Below are 24,946 nucleotides of genomic sequence, written 5' to 3'. Positions count from 1 at the left end.
CAGGGCTGCATTTTAACAGGAGAGAATTAGCCTTAAGTCAATGAATGACATTCTATCTATGGAACTTAAAGTACCAACAAATAGTTGGAGGTGTATTTGGGAAATCATTTGGGGTGGGGGAAAATCACGCTGATCCCTGCAGGCACCTTCTCTGCCTGTTGTAGAAGCCATCCTGGGATTGGGGATGACGGCTGATAATAAGGCAGGGTTATAAAACAAAAGGAAACAGAGGAGAAACGCTAGACTGCCAGTGGAGGGGGAGAGAGAGAGGAGGGCGGAAATGGAGGGAAGGAGGAAGCTCATTGGGCAGTTGGGGCATGGAGGGATGGAAGCCGTATTTGAATGGCTTTCTGGGTAAATAGTAGCAAAGGTTTTCACCACCATTTCTTATCACATGCCCATGGATGCATGTTTTAAAATATATTGTCTCCCAAGCAACCAGCATGTATTAAACCTTAGGTACTTTATTTACTCATTTAAAAAAGTGGTAATATATAAGCACCATTTTGAATTTTCTGACCAGCAGAGTTAAACAGGGTGCCTGCCTGGAGTTTATCTTGTTCTTATTCAAACAAGGAATCTTGATGTTGTAATTAGCCCATGTGGTAATACTGAGGATGAGTGAGTATACAATTTGTGTTAATTTTTTTGAAATATTACAACAGTTCACAGACCCCCATTTCTAGAGTGGAAACCTTAGTGGACCCCATTGCTGTAGGACCATTTGGATATTTATCTTGCTATTACATTTGGATATTATAAACAATACCAAATTGCTATAAATAGCATGAGCCTTGCAACCAAGAAGACATGGATTCAAATCCAGCTCCATCACCCACAGTTCTTTGACTTTGGACAAATTAGATAAACCTCTGAATTTCCTCATTTGTAACATGAGGAGAACCAGTATATCCTCATGTTTGTCATGATTGATAAGATTATTCTGTGAATTAAATGAGATGTTCATATAAAGCACTTATTATACTATCTGACGTATAAGTGCTCAATAAATATTAAATGGTAATAATAGTTAGAATGGATCTTATTTTACATCTTAAAGTATGGTAATACTTATCCCCAGGGTTTTTGTCAAGGCAGAGATAATAAGTAAAAAGCACACAGCCCATTGCCTGGCACATAGGGAGAATTCAACACATGTTAGGTGTGTTTATCCATTTCTCTTTATACAGTCCCCAGACTCCTCCTGTTTTGAAGAACAAAGCACAAAAGTAGAGCATCTCCGAGGTACCTCTTCATAAGTGGCTCTAACCAGTCTCCATTCATCAGCATTAAGATGTTAGACTCACAGACCTTGGGAGGTTTAATTTTTTCTGCTCTAGGCTGCAGGTTGGAGTTCCAGTGCATTTTAATAAAAGCCCCCACAAAGCAACTTACAGGATTTGAATAAAAGCAGCATTTCTCTCTAAGCGCAACAGGATTTGTTTTGTTGTTGGAGGCGTTGGTTTTGTTATATTTTTTCCTGGTTGCTTTAAGTAGATATTTTTCACCTGCCAGGAAATGGATGTTAAAAGCATTTGAAAAATGGAATAAAATATTTCATGGTTGTACCTTTTAAGTGTTAACCCATGCTACTTTGTATGCTCTTCTGTCAGTTCAGTAACATTGGCAACAGCACTCCAGCGCGTGAGCAGCAAGGTCCCGTGGCCGCCCCAGCATGGGGTGGGAGCTCTCAGGGAGGGAAGCGACCTCACCCCTAAACACCCGGCTCCAGCAGTGCTCCACAGTCCCTGGTGTATCCACTCAGTCCCCTGTGAATATGATTCCTTGGGGATGTAGACTGACTTTCATTTTGTTCCGATTGGGAAATAGTTCTATTCTCTTTATTATCATACATGATTATTGTGAAAATGTCCAACAGTCATAGCAAGTAAAATTATCCCTTTAACCTCACATCTCTCCCTCTTCCCCCTGCTCAGGGATACCATTGTCAATGGTTTGCCATACATTTTTTCAGACTTTTTGGACATAGAAAAATATTTTTCAGAAACATAAATGGGCTTATATTTTACATGGTGCTCTGTAGTCTCTTTTTACTGAATGTATTGAGGATATCTTTCCAGATCAAGACATATCTACTTTCTCCTACTTCACTGTATGGGTAAGCCTTCATTTATATAATAGGATCCCTGATTTGGGACATTTATCTTGCTTGCTACATTTGGATATTATAAACAATACAATATGTTATAAACAGCTGTGCACACAAATGTTTGTCTTATTGTTTACTTTGGACAAATTTGCAGAATGATGTATCATGTACAAAGTGCTGCCAAATCCATTTATTTCTATGATCCTAAAAGATGGAGGCAGTGCTGTTATAAGCCTGGACTCTGGAGCCACACAGGCTTGGGTTGGAACTTGGATCAGCACTTACATGGTGTGTGACCACAGCCAGAGCCTCAGTTTCCTCATATGTAAATCTGGGATAATAGAAATGTTTCCTTCATTTCATAGGCGCTTGCAGGATTCCTTAAGTTAATGTATGCACAGTACTTAGAAGGGTATGTAACATGTATCAGAATCTCAAAATATATTCTCTATCAGTATTAAAACTAGCTACTGATTCTCAAAAGAATTCTGATACTGAGGGTGCCATTACGCCCGGTATAATGCAGATGAAGAAACTGATGCTCCGAGAGGTAAGACTGGTTAACACAAGGAAGGAGCAAGTTAATGGTAGCTCCATAATCTCTGTGCAAGGAGAGACTCTGTCTTTTCATAATGCTGAAGAACGTTGCCAGAGACGTTGTGGAGGGCCTAGTGCTTGTCCCCCTTCAAACCCCCCAGCACTAGCACCACACTTTGTGTCATGGAAAGAGCACAGAATTAGACAGAATTGGGCTTGGGTTCGGGCTTGGCCACCTATGAGTGGATAATTTCTGGGCAGTTACTCTCTGATCCTCATGTTTCACATCTGGGGCTTCAAGGGGGTTTTTAAAAAAATGAAATGAGATTGTAGATGTCAAGTCTGTGTGCAGTTTCTGGCATATGGTATGACCTCAAGACTTGTTAGGTAACAGCAGTGTCAGAATGAGACCCACATCTTTTCCTTTTTGTTATATCCTTCTGCCACCAACTCAAACCTCCCCTTCTAGAGAAGGCTAATCCACGGTGCAGAGACACTCGTGACCACAAGAAGGCATTGCCCAAGTCCTACCTGGGAAATGGGGGTCACTCAGTGGGTAAGAGAAGCAGAGATGATGGGGTACAGCAAAGCCCCCTGCCTGAGTCCACTGACCCCTGACTCTCGCTTCTCTGCGTCCCTGGCTACCTCTGTCGCTTGCTTCACACAATGAGCTGTCAAGTCTTTCAGGACAGAAGGCATTTCAAACAGGAGGAAAGAAGACAAGGCTAAACCTAAAACTTATGGGAAAACCCCATTACCTCGAGGGGCCAAAGAAAGAGAGGATGACTCTGCTGTTACTATCTTTTGAAAGTTAGGATATTTTCTTTTTAGGTGAGTGTTTGTGGTGCCTTCCAGATAAGAGGTTGAAAGACCTCTCATATAGGAACACAGAGCAGACAAAAATAGTGGCCATAGATTGCAGCTGTTTTCGTGGTCAGAATATATATTATTTCTCTTTTGTTAAAAAAAAAAGTCTTTGGATTTAACTCTGTAGCTGTGACCTTGTGATCTTCATCTTAGTCCTGAAAAAGCATAAAGACAAAGCAGGTGGATGAGTGGGACCGTCCGTGGCATGAACACAAGGACCACAGCTGCCCACGCTGGAGTGGAGAAGCAGTCGGCCAGGCGTTGCTCAGCAGAACTGGTTTCTCATTCTAGCTCTGATGACATTACTTGTCTCATGTCACTGGTCACATGACTGTGTGCAAACCCTCTTCTCAAAGCTGAAGTTTTTCTTTCTGTAAAAGTAGAGGTTGCACTAGAACTCTTTTCAAAACCTCGGACATTTGCATAAGAATAGCATATGTACTTTTTTGTTTTTTTTTTTGATTGAAGCTCTTTTATTCCCTCATGTCACAGTGGGAAAAATTCTTTTTTTTTTTTTTTTTAATTTTTTGTTTATTGCAGTAACATTGGTTTATAACATTGTAAAACTTTCAGGTGTACATCATTGTACTTCCATTTCTGCATGGACTACATCATGTTCACCACCAAAATACTAATGTTTCTAATTAAATTAACTCACATTTAAACATGAAAGTTTAGGGTAGAAATCCCTATGTAGATGACAGATGAAAGATAGTCACATGTTTTGCTCCTTCTTGAAAACCTGTTGAAAAAAAGTAAAGGGAGTCTTTGAAAAGGACGGTAGACGTGATATGGAAAAGTAGTAAATGATTTAGCAGACCCAGGGAAAGTGATTAATAAGCCAACAGTGGGGAAAGCTGAAAACTCATCTAATCTAATGCAAAGATTCCCCCTAAGTTTCAGGAAATGGTGGTACCAGGTGCCCGTGGAGGTGGGGGTGCAGGAGAGGAGCTCTGATAAGGAGGATCAGTTGCAAATCTGTTTAAGAGGCAGCCTGACTCTGTGCAGCTGGGTCCCTGGGGGTTTGTTCTATAAAGAGGATGAAACAAAGGGCATCTGGTGTAGGATACACCAGGCACAATTGAAGGCAGTGATACCATACTCAAAACAAGATTGCAGTCAACATATGCATCCTGCAAGCTGGAGCCTCCAGCATTTTCCTCCTCCTCAGCTCCTGGAATGCTGGCAGTCAGGCCTTAACCCTTCAGACAAGAGATCAGAGAATTCTTGTCCGTGGAATCAGACCAGCCCGAGAAGAAAGACTTGTATATGTTGATACTTGAGCCTGTCCAACTAACTGCGCCAACCAGACCACCCCACAGTGAAGCTCCCAGACCACAAGCTCTGCTCACATGCTCAGAGTTGGCAACCAGCCTTCAAGTCACCCACACTGAGATGTGAACATGCCATCACAGTTACAGAGAACTAGGAGAAACCCTTACATGAAAGAGAGTGCAAAACACAAGCAGAAGAGAAGTGACTTGGAGGAAAGAGAGACTCTGCAAGCCAAAGCAAACTTCAAAAAACAGGCAGAGAGAATTTTGAAAAATAGGAGAAGAGGCAATCACGAATCTGGAAAAAGAATAAAAAACAAACATTTAAAGAACTAAAAAGAATTTCTGATTTTTTCCCAGATTGCTTTTCTCCTTTTGGGGAATGAAAAGTTGTATAAGAAATGGGAATTCATCATAATTTACAACTTGGACGAGAATGGCATTTACATAGTCAAAATATTTTAAACATTACATATTGATGAAACCAAAATTACAACTGTATGGGAAGAAGGAGAAATGGGAAGGATGCAGGTGTCTAATGGAGCAAGGGGAGGAAGGAGAGACAACCCTTGTCTTTTATGGTAGAGAGTTAATAGATAATACCAGAAAGTGAAAAAAAAGTGTTTAAACAAGGAGTAATGCAAGCATATTATTGGTAACATGGTCATGAATACCAAAATAACAATTATATCAGCTAAAAGAAGTTCCTCTGGCGAGGGGAACATGAGGGACTGCTATTTTTGTTGCTGTTGTTGTTGTTTTGTTTTTTAAATGAACCTTGGAGAATGTTTTTATAGTATATACAGTGGTAACTTGGATAAAAATAAACAAAATTTTATATCACCGCCATTAAGTAGTCTGCATCACTTATGTAAAAGTAGAATTCTCAAATGGTTAAAAATATCATCTTATGCAATCAGATAGTGAGCATGTGTCAAAGTTTTATTTAATAAACTAGGGAAAAAGCTGAGTAACAAAAGAGCTGATTCAAAAGTATTTAGGATTCTTGATTTTTGGTGGGAGAAGAGTTGCTTATATAAAATTGTCCTTAGATATGACCAACTTTCTACAGATCAATAGAACTATAACCTTCAGCAAACCAGCAAACAAATATCACGCTTTGTCATTTTTCTACAAGTTAACCTCTAACTTTACGGGGCTATAATACTTCTGGTTTCTAATCAGTTGTGGATAGTTAATTAAACAAAGTTAGGTTCCCGAGAGAGTAAGAGGACCCCCCTGCCCCCACCTCCCAAGTTAGGCTTATCAGAAATGTTCTATTAAAAAATCATGCAGTTCTTATTTTGCTCTATTTCCAAGTTTTGGATCTTTTTCCTGAACAGTTACCATAAACATATCTTTAAAAATAAACACAATAAAAATGAAACAAGGTTATTAACTTCTAACAAGATGCTGTTGTGTACTGTCTGCTTTAACTTGAGGACTTCCCTCTTTGTTAAAAAAGGAGTTTTGCATGAACCAGAGAGGTGTTAAAGATATATTAGCACCAAAGGGAGACTTTTCTACTTGGTGTTGTCAGAGGGTTGACAGAAAAATTAAAAAAGGGGACACCGTTCATAGAATTTAATTCAATGTTATGAAATGCTGTGTCTGTGTATTATGACTTAAAATCCTCTCATGTATAGTATGCTCTATCATTATTCTGGAAATACGGTGGGAGATGAGTAGTTTTAAACTGTACTGTACAAAGTCCTGGGGCTAGCGTAGGGCCTGGGCTGAGCCAAGAAGTCAAGGCAGGCCCCCACCCACAGCTCTCCTTCTACTACGTTATATATTGGACCTATGCGTGAGATTTCATTTCAAGAAAGAACTCCAAGTTCCTTTTAGATGTCACAGCCTATAATTATTAAAATTAAAAAAATCACTATGATTTGCGGTGTGTTTAGGCTGGATGGATTAATTTCTTTGCCAGGGCCGTAATGGGAAGACTGACTTTGTCATTTCAATTACAAGCCACCATTTAGATCGAGCCCAGAAGACATTTTCCTAGAGGCCCCCTCCACTTGCCTGGTGCTGGAACAATTAACAGTGGGTGATTTGTGGCTGCATTTTTACTGCTTAGCAGAGGTTTATCATCTTGAAAGTTTTCCATTTGCATATATGCTCTACATTCTTGGGGTGACATTTCGATATCATCCAGAGTTTAGATTATGCATTGCCTTGTACTGCACTTTCTGCTACGTGCTGGGAATCTGCACGCCCGGCCAGGATGCCCATGCAGACCAAGGGGAATATGAGTTGCAGCCGCCACTGACTGAGGGCTCACTATGCGCCAACCCTTCGTATGAGGGCTTTGCCTGCATTACCTTATTTATTCCTCAAACCAGGATGTTGAGGTTTCTATTGTTTGCCTCCTTTTATAAATAAAGAAACTGAAATTTGGAGAGGAAAAGTAATTTGACCAAGGTCACCCAGCTCAAATTAGCAAAATTGAGATTCAAACTGAAGTCTGTCTGATCCCAAAACTCTCTGCTACACAACCTCCCATATTGGGAGCTTTCAGAGTGAAATGAATTGAATTTGACAGTTCTCCACTTTTAAATACCAAACTTCCTGAGCAGTCTAATTGCTGCTCTTTGGACAAAGAAGAAATGGCTATTAAAAGGAGCAGGGGGCAGGAGGTCAAGAGAAAAGGGTTTTTATTATCTCTGTTGATAAAGGAAGAGATGTAATGCTGGGGAAGAAATAACATCAAATGGAAACCATTATATGCATTTGCAGTGGGCTTAGGTTGATGAAATCTCAAAGGAATGCAGAGAAGATAAGGGAGTAATGAATACAGAGCACGGAAAATTTTCTAAAAGGGAAAGAAAAGATCAGAAGTCACTGAAGGCCCTTAGAAGTTGGCCCATTTGAGGGCCGGGTCTGTCCATCTTGACAGGTGGAAAGAGGCTGATGAGGCCTCAAAGTAGCAACCAGAGATCTGTGTTCATGTTCCAGTCTGCCTGGGTGAGTTTGGGCAAGGAGCAGGCTTTGGAGCCAGACTGCTGAGTTTGAATCCTTTTCCCCTGACTTTCTAGCGAGGTGACCCTGGACAAGTTACTTAACCTCTCTGGGCCTCAGTTTCCTCATCTGAACAATGAAGATCTATAATATTGCCCACCTTGCAGTGAGATGAGGAAAAGTATTTAGCAGGGTGCCAGGCTTTCAGTAAGCACTCAAAATATGTTAGCTATTGTTGTTATTACCATGAGCATCACATTCACATAATGCAAGAAATAGGAGATTGTAAGTCAGTAAAAAGGCTTGAAGCAATAAAGGAGAGGAAAATCAGGCGAGAAGTTCACGTGCAGCCAAGAAGTAAAGGGAGATGTTCTCTTCCCCACCCCTGAGGATCAGGAGGAAAATGCCAGATACAGGGAAAGGGCTGGATGGTGGGGGAGCTCAAATCTTGCAAGAGACTGAGGTCTGGCTGGGCTTGATGAGGCATGAGAACTTGTTTCCATAAAATATGTGCTCTGATGGAAGCTCTGGTGGCAGAGGTGCTGCTGGTGAGCCCCACACAGTTGGAGAATTGGGGGTTAGCCAAAGTGCAAAAGAAGTGAGTCTGGGGCAGAGAAAGCGAGCAAGCTCTAGGTTATTCATCTTTGGGTGCCAGTAGTCATTGAAAGCACGGTGGGAGGGGAGGACAGTTTTTAATAAGCACATCTTTACTCTTTTTCTTGCCCTCCCCAACTACAGATCTATTTTCCTTTCATTGGTTACATTAAGAGACAAACCACAGTTAAGTTGAAAGCAGCAAAGGTTAATAGGTGCTCGTGAATCAGCGTGAGTGATCGTCCGCTTTTTCAGCCACCATTTATTTAGCACTTTATGTCAGGCTCTAGCTAGGTCCTGGAGACACACAGGCTGTTGCCAAACTCCAGCCTCCATCTTCAGAGCTTCACTGTGTGTTGTGTCATGATTCTCAGCCACCAGAATAACCCATATAAAATTCAGAAACTGCTGATGCCCAGGCTGTATCTCAGACCCTCAGAATCTCCTGCAGTGGAATTAGGCACACGTATTTTTCCAGAATTGCATGTGTCACTTTTATGTTCACATCAACCTGAAAAGATTGGTGAAGGAAGCTTTCACATTTTATAGATGAGGAAATTGAGGCTCAGAGAGGTTAAGTGATAAGTGAGGTCACACAGCTGCCAAGTGCAGAGTTGGCACTCATACCCAGATCTGCTGAATTTAAAATCCCAGGGTCTTTCCACTTGTCCACGGCCACCCTCCCAGGTATGCGTGGATGAAACTCTGGGCCTTGAGGTTATGCCGGTAAAAGGATCTGAGAATGTAGGTGACTATGCGTGAAACCGCTGCCTACCACAGCAAATGCTCGAAAAGCGTCAGCAAGTCATACCCAAGGTTCCATGACTTGTATTTAAAGTGGGCAGAACCCTGTAAATGTTACAATCTGGCTCACCATGGATTTCCCTGCAACGTGGATAATGAAGCTTCTACTGCACAAGCACCCCCATGGTTATAGTTTCCATCACATAACCCCAGTTCTGGGCTTCAGAAACACCGTCTCCTTTATCGTCCCTCCAGCCTAGGGGTGATAGTGGCTTCCTGCTGTTGCTAATCTCTAGGTTGCCTTGTTAGGTGTCTCAGCTTCTTCATCACCTGTATAACCAAGTTCCTGCATTAAACTCTCTCCTTATTCCAGGTTAGGTCCCGACTGTTGCGCAGATGAAGAAACCAAGGTTCAGAGAAATTAAGTAACTTAGCCAATGTAGCACAATAATTCCTCACAGAGTTAGTGTTCTAAATCAAAAGTTTCTGATTCCAAAGCTTAAGCTCTTAATCATTAACTTATATTTAAGGTGGTTAGTGAAACTCCTGGAGCCCAGTGCTAGGTGGTGATGGTGATGGAGATATGATGACAATGACTATGATGATGATGACGATGGTGCTGGTGGTCTTGGTGATCATCATGTCTGACCGCTATGGTATGTCTTTTGGAAAAGGTGCACAGATACAATGTCCCGGTTGTCACCCAGATGTCTCTGACTATGTTACAGGCCTTCACCTACCACCACATCCAAGAAATCATGGTCCAGCTGCTTCGCACGGTGAACCGGACGGTCATCACGATGGGGCGAGATCACATTCTAATTGTGAGTAGATCTCTTCCTTTTGTCAAGTGTTTCAGACTGTTTAGGGTCAAGGAATGGATTTTCTGGATCACCAGATCATGTCAAACACCCAGCGCCGATCGTTGCTTTATTTTGGAATGCAAGTGTCAGATTTTTTCTATTTGAATTTGGAGAATGTGAGAGTTAATTCAAGTTGCTGAAATGAAACAAGACAGGACTTGTCTACCAAGTTGAGTGTACCCATAGGATGGAATGTCACCAGTAAAGATGGAGGAGTGAGAGAAGTCTTTTGTAAGTGGGCCGGGAACTCCACATTCACGTCCCCCGGGAACATTTTCTTCTGGCCTAGAGTCCAGCAGTGTCCACTTTCAGGGTCCTGTGAGCTTGGTTTTCTAAGTGGCTTCATTGTGTGTTAACTCTGCCCAAAGATGTCAGTTAATTGAAAGTCATTGCTATGTTTTGAGTTAGTTCTCAAAGAATACTTCTGCACAAACACTATCTTCTAAAGATCAGGAGATTCCTGCCCCCTAGTCTGATTATTTTCCCTCTCCAGACACAGGGCCCATCTCTAACCCTTTAACCCTTGCCCCTCTTGCTTTCAGCCAAGGGCCCAAAATTCTAGTGCTTACAGGGGCCAGTCACCAACATAAATCAGTGTGTCCAACCATGACACTCCTCTCCTCAAGCTCACCAGTGGTTTCCTATCTCACTCAGAATAAAATCCGAACCATCGCTGGGGCCTGAAATGCCCTCTGCCCCTCGCTCATTCCTTTACGTGTTCCCCCCACACGTACAACATGATTCCATCTGCTACTCCCTCTGCCTGGCCTCTCTCTCTCTCTGGTCTGAGGGCTTGTCCCTCGTGTTACTCAGATCCTGGCTCAGGTATCACCTAAGCAGAGAGGCTTCCCTGCCTAACTGCCCTGAGTACCACAACTGGCACCTCTCCATCCTCTTTCAATCTCCACCCCTGACTTCTTCTGTTTCTTAGTACTTATCACCACTGGAAATAGAGATGTCCCTCTATTTATTTGTTTATTGTCTGGCTCTCCTTCTGAGAATATGAGCTCCAGGAATGTAAGGATTTTTGCCTGTTTTGTTTATTTGTATCTCCAGGCCCTATACCCATGCCTGGCATATAATGGGTGCTTGAAAAAATACTTGTTGAGTGAATGAGTGAATGAATGAAGAGTAGTAGGCAGGGGCTGTAGCATTTAAAGAGGACAGGAGCTCCTCAGCTCTGATTGACACCATGTGGGTTTGGGCCATATAGTTGCCAAAACTCCCAACTTCTCAAGAGAAGCTGAAAATCCCCATAATTTAAGTGCAATTTCCTGATACTTGTGTTGGCTGCTAATTTTAAAAAAAATATTTATAAACACTCTATGATCCTCAAAAGCTGGATTCAGCTTTCAGAAAGCCAGTTTGGGAATCTCTGCTTCAAACTGGTACAGCGTGAGCCAGGCATGGGGATGTTAATTGCTGATACACTGTAGTTCTGCTTCATGGATGCAAAACGTAAGGTGCTGAGTGTTATTCTAACAGTAGCTGGGCAAGAATTTGGTCTCTAGAAGCAGCCGAGTGTAACAATCTTCCTTATACCTCTTTGGTTCTGTCTACCCATGTAAACACGTGTTGACTTAGTGTATATTGTGTACACTTAAGGGAGTGTTGACATCGTAGAGAGAGCCAACAGTGCCAGCTACTCCTGCCTTCCTGGGACAGAGAGCCATGTAAATTGGTCTCTGCCGTTTGTCTCACTTACCATCCTTCCACCTTAGAAGTATCACCATTTCTTATTCAGTGACAAGCTTCTATATCTGTGGTTCCCATAACATGCCTCAAATGAACATTTTATGACTTTCCTAATCTTTATTCCTTCTCCTTAGGGCTAGGCCTAAGGATGATCTTCAGTCCATTTGGCTCATTCTGTATATAACAGGCTCTCAAGTCTCTGTCTTTCCTTTAGAACAGTGATTCTTTAAAACAGTGCCTGGATCATAGAAAGTAGCCAATAACTGATGTCTGTTATTGTTTTCCTTTCTATCTGGTACAATGCCTCTCTCTGTCCCTTTGCATTATCGACATAGGCAGGTGAGCACAGTTTGGCCCTCAATCACTACAGCCAATTCTCTGAGCTTTTTATTTGACACTCTGCCTGGTTGCTCACCCTTCCAACACACACTCCTCACTGCTGCCCTGTTAATCTTTGCCAGGACACTCTCCTACTCTAGAACGTTCAATTGCTCCCCACTGTCTACCAAATTAAGTCATAATTGCATTAGCCTGACCATTCTCAGCTTCTGTGATTTGGCCACAGCGAAATTTTTCAGCCTCTTCATCTACTTTTCTTCATCCAAATATCCAACCAAAATTGATATCTGAATATTGGCCAAATGTGCCCAGCACTTTCTCACTGTCATGCTGCTTTCTTTGTCTGGAATTCCTTTTTGTGCTTCTCAATCTGTTGAAATCCTACCTAGTCTTCAAGGTCTGGCACAAATGCGCTCCTTATGAAGCTGCCCTGAATCTCACCACCCTGGTTGGGACCTCCCTCCTCTTCTAAATCACACTGCTCTCTCTTCCTTTTTGTTTTTTTAAACAGTTTATTAAGTATAATTTCCATACTTTAAAATCTAACCTTTGTAAGTATTGTTTGTTGAGTTTTAGTAAATTTATACAGTTGTGCAACTATCATCACGATTCAATCTAGAACACCTCCTTCACTCCCCAAAGTTCTATTTGCAATCACTTTCCATCTCATCCCTAACCCCTCCACCCCCAGCCCTAAGCAACCACTAATCTGCTTTCTGTCTCTGTAGATTTACCCTTTCTGGAAGTTTCATGTAAGTGAAATCACACAGTTTGAGGTCTTTTGTGTCTGGCTTCTTTTCTTACCATAATGTTTTTGAGGTTCATCCATATTTTAGGATATATCAGTACTTAACTCCTTTTTATTGCTGAATAGTATTAAATTGTATCAATATACCACATTTTGCTTATCCATTCTCTAGTTGACAGCTATTTGAATTGTTTCCAACTTTTGGCTATTATGAGTAATGCTGCTATGAAAATTCACACACAGATTTTGTGTGAATATATTTTAATTTCTCTTGGAGTGAAATTGCTAGAGCCTACGGGAAGTGTATGTCTAACTTTATAAGAAACTGCCAAACTGTTTCCCATAGTGGCTGTACTATTTTACATCCCCACCAGCAATGTTATGAAGGTTCTGGTTTATCTACATCCTCACCAACACTTAATACTGTCAGTCTTTTGGATTATAACGATTCTAGTGGATTTATAAAAATTCTAGTGGTATCTCATTGTGGCTTTCGTTTGCATTTCCCTGACGACTAATGATGTTGAGCATCTTTCCATGTGCTCTGCCTCTTTTTTTGAGTCCTTTTTGTCTGTGAACTTGCCTTCATAGCTCCTCTCCTAAACCATGAGACTTTGTGGCTTAGACCTATCTGTAAAATGGGGTGATAATAGACCTTCCTCATAGAGTTGCTGTGAGAATTAAATGAAATAATGCATGAGAAGCATTTGCACACATTTTTCTTGTACATAATATTCATTTATTTATTTGTTCAGTATTTTATGATAACTTCTATTCTCAGCGCAGAAGTGAGTTAGGCGTGGTCCGTGCCCTCAAGAAAACCATGACCTCCTCCACGAGACGTCTCTCGAGTACCTCAGACTCACTGTATCCCAAACCCCGCTCATCAGCAGCCCACCAGAGCCCACTCCACACTCTCCCTGCGTTCACTGTCTCCGTCGATGGTGCTGACTCCCTTCCTCTCACTCACCTGCCTGCCACTTCTAATACCCACTAAGTCTTGCTGTGTAAGCACATCTGGCCTCAGTCCCTCCCCACCTGGCTCCCTCATTTGCTCTCCCAGCCCCTGCACACTCTCAGTCATCAGGTTCGTTGTACTTAGTCCGTTGCAAGGTGATTTTCTGTTTTTGTGCTCCACGCCCCTACATTCTGTAGAACCCCCTGAGAGCAGGGACCACATTTTACTCATTCTCTTATCCTTAACACCCAGCAGGATGCTTGGCATACTGTGGGTACTCAATAAATGTTTGTTGAGCTAATGAATGAGTGAAATACTCCTGGAAAATGCTGTGCTATATCATACCTTCATATTTTTTTTTTTTTTGTGAGGAGATCAGCCCTGTGCTAACGTCTGCCAATCCTCCTCTTTTTTTGCTGAGGAAGACTGGCCCTGGGCTAATATCCATGCCCATCTTCCTTCACTTTATATGGGATGCCGCCACAGCATGGCTTGCCAAGCAGTGCGTCAGTGTGCGCCCGGGATCCAAATTGGCGAACCCTGGGCCACCGCAGCGGAGGGCACTCACTTAACCGCTTGCGCCACTGGGCCGGCCCCCATACCTTTATGTTTTTATATATGCTTTTCCCTCAGTTTAGATTGCTTTTCCTTCTTCAACAAGTGCTTTTTCTAAATATCGGGAACCCGCATCTCAGGGAGTGTGGGAGCAGGGTGAGGAATTACCTATTCAGACTTCCCCAGCCACTGGGCTGATTCCAGGAGCCTTGCAGAAGTTCTAAGTTGCAAGCTGTGTCATTCGTCTCCATGACTCTTGAGTTTGCTGGTGTACTGACGACGATGAGAGTGCTGAGTGGGGAGTACTGGCGGCATGCAGCAAGCCCACCTCAGGAGCAGGAATGGGGCCCAACTAGAAGGGAGAAATAAATGGGCTCTTCTTAAGCTATGGCTTCATTTTCATAATATGTGCCTCTCCAGCAATTCTTAGAATAGAATTATCTCCTCCAAATTAAAGAAAATGGTATTGGAAAGTAATTACTTAGAGGTCAGGGGTCCCTGTCTCAGTGCTAAAGGCCCCAATTTAATTTCAGATTGAAATTTGACAAGGAGGAGAGATCCCCATTCCAACCATCACTTTTAATTTTCCAGACATGACTTTTCTTGGTTAGTTTCCATTGCCTGGGAATATTGAACAATCAATATTTGCAGCAAACACCAGACATGTCTGGTACTACTTCTGAAATCCCAAGAAGGCCTCCATCAAGTATGGGGTGGCTGGCTGCTCTCCCATCATTATGTGAGATTAAATAACGACATTTTTTTTTTCTTATTTGTAGGAGTAGGAACATTGTGATAAAAGGTGTTAGCTATTACAATTACGGGAACCATGGGGCTAGGATGGATCACTTCTTGCACACAGTGCACTTTAATTATCATTTGCTGGAAATAAGCATTCTTGATTTTTTCTGTAGATTGCCTGCCTGAACAATGAAGTGTTGATGGTGACAAATGAGCAAAAGGAAATTTTACAAAAACGAAAAGCAGATATCTTTTACATGACTGCTGCCCTCTCTTCCTCTCTTTGCCAGAGTCTGATCTGTCAGATACATGTTTGTTTACTTAAGTCACCAAGGAGTTTGACTCTGATGCTGAGAAAGGCAGCACAGGCTGGTAGAAAGGACATTTTGGAAGAGAGAGAACAGGAGAAAGTCTCCACGCTCCTTCTGCAGAGACTTTGTGTATCTATGCCAGTTTCTCCTCTCCAGACCTTCATTTCTTCTGTGCGATAAACTCCATCATTTTCAAGATCTTTTTCATAAATTTAAGCTTCCTGATTTGTCCAAGGCCTTCCATCTTTCCTTATCTGCCAAGCTCCTGAGTCAGGGACAGAAAATACATTTCGCTTCATGTGCCAGCTCTGGCTGCCTGTAGTACTGCATTGAGAAGGATTCAGAGGTTACATCTTGGCTCAGTGGGAAGCAGTGCTGAATTGATTAGTGATGTCTGTCAAAAGCATAATATTGGAGAACAGTGATGTATGCAGGATACTTGCAAATCTTATGTGTTGACTGAAATCATTGGTGTTTTTCTGGTCCAGTCCAAAAGCTCTTGTATAACCAGTATTCTCTTCCACATATTCTTAGTTCATATGTTCTTGGTTCCGCTAAGAGGGCTGTGGTATAAGAGCAGAAAAGTAATGGAAAAACCAATCATCTGAGAGCTTACATTTTACCATGGAATGGTTTCTACATACTACATGTCAAATTTTATCAAATGTAAGATGCACCATGATTTTACGGGTTCATAAGAAAGAGAACATGCTACCAATTAAACAGTGGCACAGTGGTTTATTATTGCATTGATTGTAATCTTCAGAGATGTTAAAATATAAAAAAGAAACTTTGACCACGAATCCCTACCATGTGATGAGCAGGTCTTTGAGTCCTCACAGGTAATTATCATGGTATCCCATTGTTCAGGAGAATAGGCTGACTGAGCATCAGAGGATGAAAGCATCATGGCCAAAGTCACGCAACTAGTAGCAAGGCAGGACGTGCACCCAGGGGTTTCAGATGACAGAGCGTGTGTACGCTGTGTTGTCCCACAGGTCTCAGGGCAGAATGAGGAAAAATTTCCAGGTTGTTTGTGCAGGAGAGCGTGGTGTCTCAGGGCACCCTCCAGGGCAGTGCATCCTGCTGCTGACTGCTCTAGAGACCACTGCCCCCTGCCTCCAGCCTCTCCAGGGCCGGGGACCCACAATCCCATAAGCACTGCCAGAAGTTCTTGGAAGGGAAATGATCTGGTAATTTTGTTGAAATTGGGATCTAGCTTTTATTTCGGATAGTTAAAATAAGCCTCTGGGTGATATATTTTGGGCCTAATTACCCCAGTTTTCACAGAGGAGTCTATGGAATGATTAAATAAAAGTAAATGCAGTTGGCATCATGCCAGCTCCAGAAATTCAGAGCAGTTTGTTCACAAAGGAAAAAAAACCAGAGGAAATTACCCCATCCTCCCCTGCTTCACCTCACAACAGCAGCGAAGACTCCAGAAAACACCTGAGTCATCAGAGAGACAGAGTTTTAAAGCTCTGACTTCACTTTCCAAATGGCAAATGGCCCACGTTCATGACCACCCTCTGCCACACTGTGAGCCCACAGACTCCAGGAGGCCTGTGCAGGGGCCACAGCAAGACACTTAGTGCCAGCCCCACCCAACCCATCCCATGAGAGCAGGTGTGAGGACTGCCTAGGACGTGAGGAGGTGGGGGGTCCCAGCCAGAAATGGTCGGTTGACTCTTGACCTCCACTCAGCGACCCAACATCTTGTTAAAAACAATCTTTATAATAAAGCTATGATTTATTGAGCAAATATCCTGTGTTCCAGGCAGAGAGCTAAGCACTTTATGTGTTTTGCCTTACTTAACCTGCATCAGGTACTCATATTTTACGTATGAGATAACTGAGGCACAGAGGTTATGTAACTTGCCTATATCACAGCTTGTTAGTTGAAGAACTAGAATATGAACCCAGGCAGTACTGTTTCTAGACTCCCTGCTCTTAAGTAGCATATTATGTACTCCTACACTATTAATACCTTATGTTGTTCTTTAGGCATCAACTATTTTAAAGGTAATAATGAACAACTTAAACCCAGCTGCTGCCCTGCGTAGACCATGGAATCTCATGGGATGACCTATCTGGCAACTCTCAGAAACCTATAAAAAGGCACAGAATTTTTGTTGGTTTTATGATGTCTTTAGGATCAATCTCTTCGCTTCTGGTAATTGAACCGTAAAATCCTATAAAACCAGAACAAGAACTTTTTGTTTACTTAATTGTTGCTGTTTATGAAATAGCAGGTGTAACAGAAGAGGACAAAGCCAGAACGGAGATGAGGAGATTCTAAAGGGATTTGGAGGGAGAAGGACTCTTCTTCTTCCACATCCAGCTCTTCTCCAGGTTCTGCTCGTTCTAGTTCCTGAAGACCCTCAAATCCAGATGCTCCTCTCACCACTGATGCCGCTAGCTGGGGTCTGGCCATGACCATCTCTCACCGCTGCCATTGCTGCGTCGTCTAGTGAGACGCACTGCCTCTTCTCTCCTCCCTTTGAATTTTTCCTGTTGTCGTCAATGTGGTCCTTTAAAGTAGACCCTCCTTGGTGAGGAAGGCTCAATGGCTCTGCAGCAACCGAGGATGAAGGCCTCAGGCGCCCAGTTTGGACCAGCCTCTCTCTCCAGTACTTTTTACCTCCCACTCTTGCGCCAACTCAACAGAACTGCTCTGTTAGTCCCAGAATTCTCCTTTTCTCTGTCCCTCCTGCATGCCATTCTCTCTGTCGAGAGCATACTCCTCTTACCTTTCTTTCCAAGACCTTCTACCTTCAGAATCTCCTCTTCCTCCTTATGTCTTGGCCTGGGAGGCACGTCTTGACCCACATTCCACTCAACCAAGTTTGGACCTCTCTGCTTTCTTCAGCCTGAACCTCCCCCATGTACGTATCATACTGTCATGAGAACGTCCTTCCCAGCACTGCAGAGCTGTGTCCATCTTCATCACTTCTGCATCTCTAGCAAACACTGGGTTCCTGGCATACAGGATGACCTCAATGAACGCCTGCTGAAGGAATGAAAGATTTCTGCTATCTATTTTATTTACATACAAACCATCAGTCCTTTCCTTAACATGTAAGTGGTATTTTCATTATCCCTATAAAGTGTTACTATTATGACCTTTATGTCGTGATTAGACTCGGAGAGTAAGGAAGAGAGAGAATTGTTGTTGAATAACTGGACCAAATGGAAAAGGAATGGGGGAGGATGCATTCATTCTCTTCAGAGGATGCGTGTGTCAGTAATAATAACAGTTAACATTTCCGGAGTACTTGTTATATGACAGAGATGGTACTTTAAGTGCATTATCACATTTAATCTGCGAGGTCGGCAAAAATTATCATCCTGTCTCAAAGAGGAGTAGCAATCAGAGGGTTTAAGTTCCTGGCCCAGCATCACATGCCCAGGAAGGAGGAAGCCAGATTCCATACCCAGGTCTACAGAGTTCAAAGCCCACGTTCTGAAGCATTTTGCTATATATGTCTGAGAAATTGTTTTCCTGAGATAAAATTAATTGAGAAAATTTCTGAGAGAAAGTGTGTGTGTGTGTGCGCGCGCTCGCGCGTGTTAGGAAGAGATCAGGAGGTGAATCAGGTTAGGAAAGAAAATAAACATTATACAAGAGACCCAAAATTCCAGTTGGTAACCAAAAGGTGGCATCATTAACCTGGGGTAGCTTGGTTGCTGCTTGATGTGGTAATGTGGATGATGCATGTGTCCTATGGGTGGGGAAGCTTTGCTTTAATAGGGATTTTGGTAACTGCATATCAAGGAGCACTTGGCCTAAAATATATACGCAAAAAATGGATTAATGTCTCAACTCCCAAGGAACCTATAGCATATGTGGGCAGAAGTCAGTTGTCAAGGTAGACTTCATGGAACTGGGTCTCGTTCTTGAATGACATGAACAATTTGAATTGGTGGAGAGGGAGGGTCAGGGCATTGTAAGTGGGAGTAGCATTTCTTGCCTTATCTCCATCTCCTAGTCTGTGAAACCTTCCCTCATTCCTCAAGATCATCTTTCTTCAGTGACCTCATTGTTCTTTGTACATTTTTCAATTACAGCATTACCATGTCATAATGGAATTTTCTCTTTACCTATCTATGTTCCACAGTAGCCTAAGATTCTTGAGGAAAGGGACTGTGTCCTATTATTGTTGAGGTTCCTGTCTATAGGACCATGGCTTGGCATGTAGCAGGCACTTATCCAAGCTCTGGGAGTGAATGAATAGGAAAAACAAACTAATTAAAAGTACTAATTAATGTCTAGCTTTAAAAGAATTGATATAAAAAAATAAGATGAGAAAATATTTGTTTCATGTTAGGTTTTCCCTTAAGGATCTTTTTAATATAAAATCCCCAAATACTGTACTAGCCCTGTGTGGTAGAATTCTTTTAGACAAATTAAAGTTTGAGAGCTGGGGCATTAAAAGAACTGGTTTCGTTTTCCAGACCTTCCTTCTGTTCCATGATGAACCACAGAAATGGAAATTATGAGGAAATGTGAGGTTCCTAAATTTGTTAAAACAGCTACGGCATTCTCCCTGGTCTGCCCGCTCTAGCAGATCTTTGCTCTGAGGAGAGAGCTCCTACATAATACACACGCTGCTGCTGCCATCACAGTTTCACACGTGGCTCAGGAGCACACGCTCATGGTTCTGCAGGAGGTGAGCTCAGGCCCTGCAGAAGCTGGGGCCCATGCTGGCTCCCTTGCTCCGCTGGCCACCCAGTGGCTGCTATTGTCTGCACCCAGAGAGGGAGAGGCAGAGATCAAGTCTGGGAATTGTACAAGTGAGTACTTGGAAATGCATGACCAGTACCTCATCATCCTAATGAAATTACTTCAAAATATATGAGTGCCTCTCGGCTTCTGTTAGTGGAGCTGGACAGATCTGATTTTGAACAAGTCATTTAAAGTGTGTTCTTAAAGGTAAGACTCTGCTGTATCTCCTGTCCTATTTCTTGGCACTGAAAGAGAGGCCAGCTTCCTCTTGTCCTTGGAGAACTTTAGATACTTGAGAACTTTAGAATGTCTGCTGTCTGGCCGTTGGCTGAGCACCCTCACACCGAACATTGCTTTCTAAGGGCTATGGAGTTGGGGCACAAGGTATGGAGTTTGAAAGGATTTCACTGACTGGGAACTGGTCCTCCTTTCCTCAAAGAGTGAGGAGGCCTTATTCCACTGCTAGACAGTCTCCTCACTTCACAGTTTTCTGCCTCAGTTTCCTTGTCTGTAAAATGGGGCTAATTGTTGTTGTTACCTGTCAATCCCATGGCCATGAAGGGCTTAACACACAGCAGGCCCTTGGTAAATAAGAGCCATATTGTTCCTCTTGAGTGCTGTGGTTTTCTCCTACTGTGACACAGTGTGATGAATCAGATTGCAACTATTTTATGGCCCTGACTTGGGAGCTTTCCTGGATTTGTGAAGTAACATTAAACTGTTGCTATGGCTGGGTTATGAATAAAGCCCCCTTGAGTTGCAACCAGCCACCATATGTCTGCTACAGAGGCTCGAATCCCAGACCAGAGGAGAAATTCCATCATGGAGTGTCCTTCCCTGGGAGTGTTGTTGAGGGATGGAGCTGCCCATGGAGAAACCCTGTTGGAACAGGTGCCAGTGAAACGCTTCCCCACAAGTCTCTGGGCCATGTCGTCCCTGCCTGGGACACTCGCCTTTTTAAGTGACTTGAAGGAATTAATTCTGTCAAATGATCCTTCAAAATCAGAACCCAGGGGCCGGCCTGTTGGCCTAGTGGTTAAGTTCGCACTTGCCACTTGAGCTGCCTGGGATTTGCAGGTTCGGATCCCGGGCGCAGACCTACACCACTCCTCAAGCCATGCTGTGGCGGTGTCCCACGTACAAAATAGAGGAAGACTGGCAGTACATGTTAGCTCAGGGACAATCTTCCTCACCAAAAAAAATTAGAACCCATTTTTCTAGATTTGTGCTACTTTCATACAGTGATACATGTGTGCAGCCATTAATATTTGTGATGATTTTTTTTTAATAAATGAGAACATTCTATGACTTAAATAGAAAAGGTTACAGAAATATAACAACAACAAGAAAGTCATCAGGGATCCTGGAGGTCAGGGAAAGAAGAAATGTGGCCCCTCACCAGAGGCCCTGGATCTCCTAGAGGTCAGACCCAGGGACTCCGTTCTGAAGCTAAAATTATGTTGGTATCTTCTGCTTAAAGGACACACAATTTGTACATTTCTGTAGTTTCATCCTTTCTGAAATGATTTTGCTTTCCTTTTATAATCAGGAAAAAAACCCATCAAACACTGTTTCTTTAAAAATAGGAATTAATGAGTTACTCAAACTTACTGAAGCATTTTCATGTATATAATTTCACTTCTCTTCTAAACAGCCTGTGAAGTCAGAAAGGCAGATGGTTTCATTTTAAAGACAGAGGTGGGAGATTGAGGTGAAGGTACTTATTCAAAATTGTGCAGAAAATCAGGGGCAGACGTCAGGACTCCTGGCATTGTCTCAATCTGTCTCTCTCTACCTTGGACTGTTTTTCCTCTTGGCGTTTTCATCTCCGGATTTTCTTCTAACTCATTCAACAAACATATATGAAGCATTCACAGCACCTCAGGCAACGTGATAAACTCTTGGAGGGTCCCAGAGATGCAAATGGCAATTCCTGTCCCCCAGGACTTTGCTCCCTGGTGGAGAAGAGTATGAGAGATTGACAAAAAATGCCAAGATAATATAAGCAGCAGCCTGTATACAAAGTGCTGTGAGCCCACAGAGGATGGAGTGACTAATCCCGTGGCAGGGGCAGGGGATGATCAGAAAAAGTGACAGAGAGGAGGTGACATTTAAATTGCAACTTGCTGTCTGGCTTAGGAGTTAAGAGCCAAGCTCCTGAGTTTGTCAGACCTTGAAAGAACTCCAGCCTTCACCACTTCATACTTGTGGACTTTGACATATTACTCATCTCCCTCCAAGTCTTGATTATTCTTCTGGAAAATGGAGGTAATCATAGGCTATCTTGCAGTAATTTTTTGAGGAATAAATAAGATAATGAAAGCAAACCATTTAATAATAGCCCCAAGAAGGTAGGGCCTTTATTATCATAATTAGCAATATGGCTACTATTCGTTTATTCTCACAAAATGAAAATTATTTCGCAAAGAAGAAAAGTAATGGAACAGTGTCCCAGGTAGAGGAACAGCATGTGCTAAGTCACTGATATATAATAGTCTCTGACTTTTTGGAAAGTGGTAAGGAGATTGGTATAGGGGAAAGTGGAGTAGTAAGAAGTTAGGCTCCACATACTGGGTAGGATTCCGATTGTAAGGAACCTTGTTTGCCGTGGGAGGAATTTTATGCTCTAGGATGGTGGTGGGGTGTGATTTGAGATATAAAAGCCAGGGAATGACACGGCCAGATGTGTATCTTAGAGAGATCCCCAGCCAGCGGGGAGGAGGCTGGATCTGAGGGGGCTGGTAAACGGTAAGGGAAAGTAGACTTGGGGGAAGGCCAGTGCAGCGGGCCACATGGCACAGACGAGGGCTCATGAGGTGGAAGTCTTTCATTTCACTCCAACAAAGACTTCCTGGACTTCAGACTTTACAAGGCAAGGAAAGCAATTCCTCCTCTCAGGACATTGAATGTGCACTGGGCAAAGGGGGAGAAAAATGGAAATAGCTATAATTGAGGACAATAATCAACACAAGAGAATAACAAGGACGGCGTTAATTAAGGGGGTGAAACGGAGGGGGTGTGACATCCAGGGGGCGCGAATCAGGAAAGGGCATGTGCTCATCCTGCATGTGGGGTTGGGGTCCGTCGGGCTGGCGTGCTCTGCTGAAGAGCTCTCCGAACCACTCTCGCTTTCGACAATTAAATGACTCAGCCCATTTGGCTCTGGAGAAAGAAGGCTTTTTCTGTCAGCATAACCAGGGTATCACAACCCTGCTACCTGGGAAACCAAGCCCCGGCACCCAGGAGAGGTCACCGTGCTTAGCTGATGATTTAAAAATATATATATTGAGGTTTTGCCAGGAGAAAAAAAATACAGGTTTCATTTGAGTGAAATTTAATATAATATAGTTATGGATTCTGAGAATTTGTGAAAGCCATTCATGAGAATAAAGCTTTTATTTACTTTGGTGCAAATAATTCTTTGGCGTGATGTTTGTTGTCTTTTCATTTTCGTTGTGGTGTAAGTCAAGGCAAAATGCTCTGCCCGAAATGCTTCTTTAGTTAGACAGACCCTGTCTCCTTTAAATTGCATTTTGTCTGAAGTGGACGAGGTCACATGTAATAAATTCTGGCATTTTAATGGAAACATTACAGTGAAAATAGTTAACAATCTGCTTTAATTTCAAAACTAATTTTCTCTTTCATATGGTAAGGCAGTATCTTGGTAAAATGTGCAAAATGCATTGGGATTTAATTATGAGGGCAATTTGTTCAGAAACAAGGTTAAGCTGGGCTGTCAGTATGCAGGATAAAGGTGTTGGGAGGTGGCCGTAGGGCAGGATGGCCGTGGCTTGATGTTCCTGGGTCCTGAATGCCATGTGGACCACAGTGGAATTAGAAGCCCTGGGCACTTTAGCTGCTGAAGGCTCTAATTAGTGGAAAGCTGGATGCTCCTGGGAGCACAGACAGAGCCTGTACCCACCAGTGTGCCAGCTCCATGTGAGGACTGTCAGAGAAAAAACCCGGGAATCATTTCTTCCTGTCTCTCCACTAGATCCAATTCATTCATTAATTTATTCTTGCAACAAATATTTGAATCCCATTGTGCTAAGTGCTGGAGATACAAAGGTGAACAAAAATAAGCAGGATTCCTACCTCAGGAAGATTATAGGCTAATGAAAGAGAAATACATTCATCAAAGAATGACACAAGTATATGTATAAGGACAACTGTGCCAAGGCCTTTGATGGAGGAGTCCCTGGTGTCAGGTGAGCATATAAGAGGGGTATTTGGTGTGGTCTGGGGCAGTGCTGGTGGTAGTCATGGAAAGTCTTACCTGGGAAGTCCCAACAGAGCTGGAAACTGGGCAGGGAGGGTGGAAACTGGGCATGGCAGAGATTACTCCAGGCAAAAGGAAAAGTGTGCACAGATCCCTTAGGGAGTGTTGCATGATGGGTCTGAGGAATGCAGGGTGACTCAATTTGACTGGAGAGCAACAGCACATGGGCCTGTGATGAGATCTTCCACAGGAGAGGCCAGTGGAGCCCTCTGGGCTCTAGCGACAGACCTGGTCTTACTTCCTAAGTTATTGGGAAGCCATTGAATAGTTTTCAGCCAGAGTGTGACATGGTTCAGATCTAAATTTTGCAATGATTGCTTCACTGCTGCATGGAGAATGTGCTGGAAGGGAAAGGGAGTGCATGTGAGAGACCAGTCGGGATGACTCTGTGGGGGCCAGCTGAGAGAGAAGGGGGTTTGGAGCAGGATACCAATAGGGGAAAGGCATGCTTACCTTGGAACCTGCCTTAGTCTGGCAATGAGGAACCCAAGCTCTAAGTTTGCTCTTCATGGACTGAGGGTCCTGTAGGAGGCAGGAAGAAATCATAGATTTGGGAAACCATAGGAGTAGGGGTGGTAGACATGATCAACAGGAATTCAGGCTGTTAATTGGTTGAAAGAAGATGGGGAGGAAGTTTAGAT

General features: G+C 42.9%; 1 protein-coding gene across 1 annotated transcript in view; it reads left to right on the top strand.

Moving 5' to 3' along the window:
• Positions 1-24,946, top strand: part of DOCK2 (dedicator of cytokinesis 2) — a 401,533-nt gene that overhangs the window by 163,150 nt on the left and 213,437 nt on the right. Inside the window, exon 27 of the mRNA XM_004428542.3 lies at positions 9,819-9,914. Within this exon, the coding sequence (XP_004428599.1) occupies positions 9,819-9,914 (96 nt within the window). The remainder of the gene's footprint in view (positions 1-9,818; positions 9,915-24,946) is intronic.

Source organism: Ceratotherium simum, chromosome 4 (genome assembly GCF_057802395.1).
Source record: "Ceratotherium simum simum isolate JZ-2026a chromosome 4, ASM5780239v1, whole genome shotgun sequence".
NCBI classification, from domain to species: Eukaryota; Metazoa; Chordata; class Mammalia; order Perissodactyla; family Rhinocerotidae; genus Ceratotherium; species Ceratotherium simum.
This window is presented reverse-complemented; position numbering and strand designations above follow the sequence as displayed.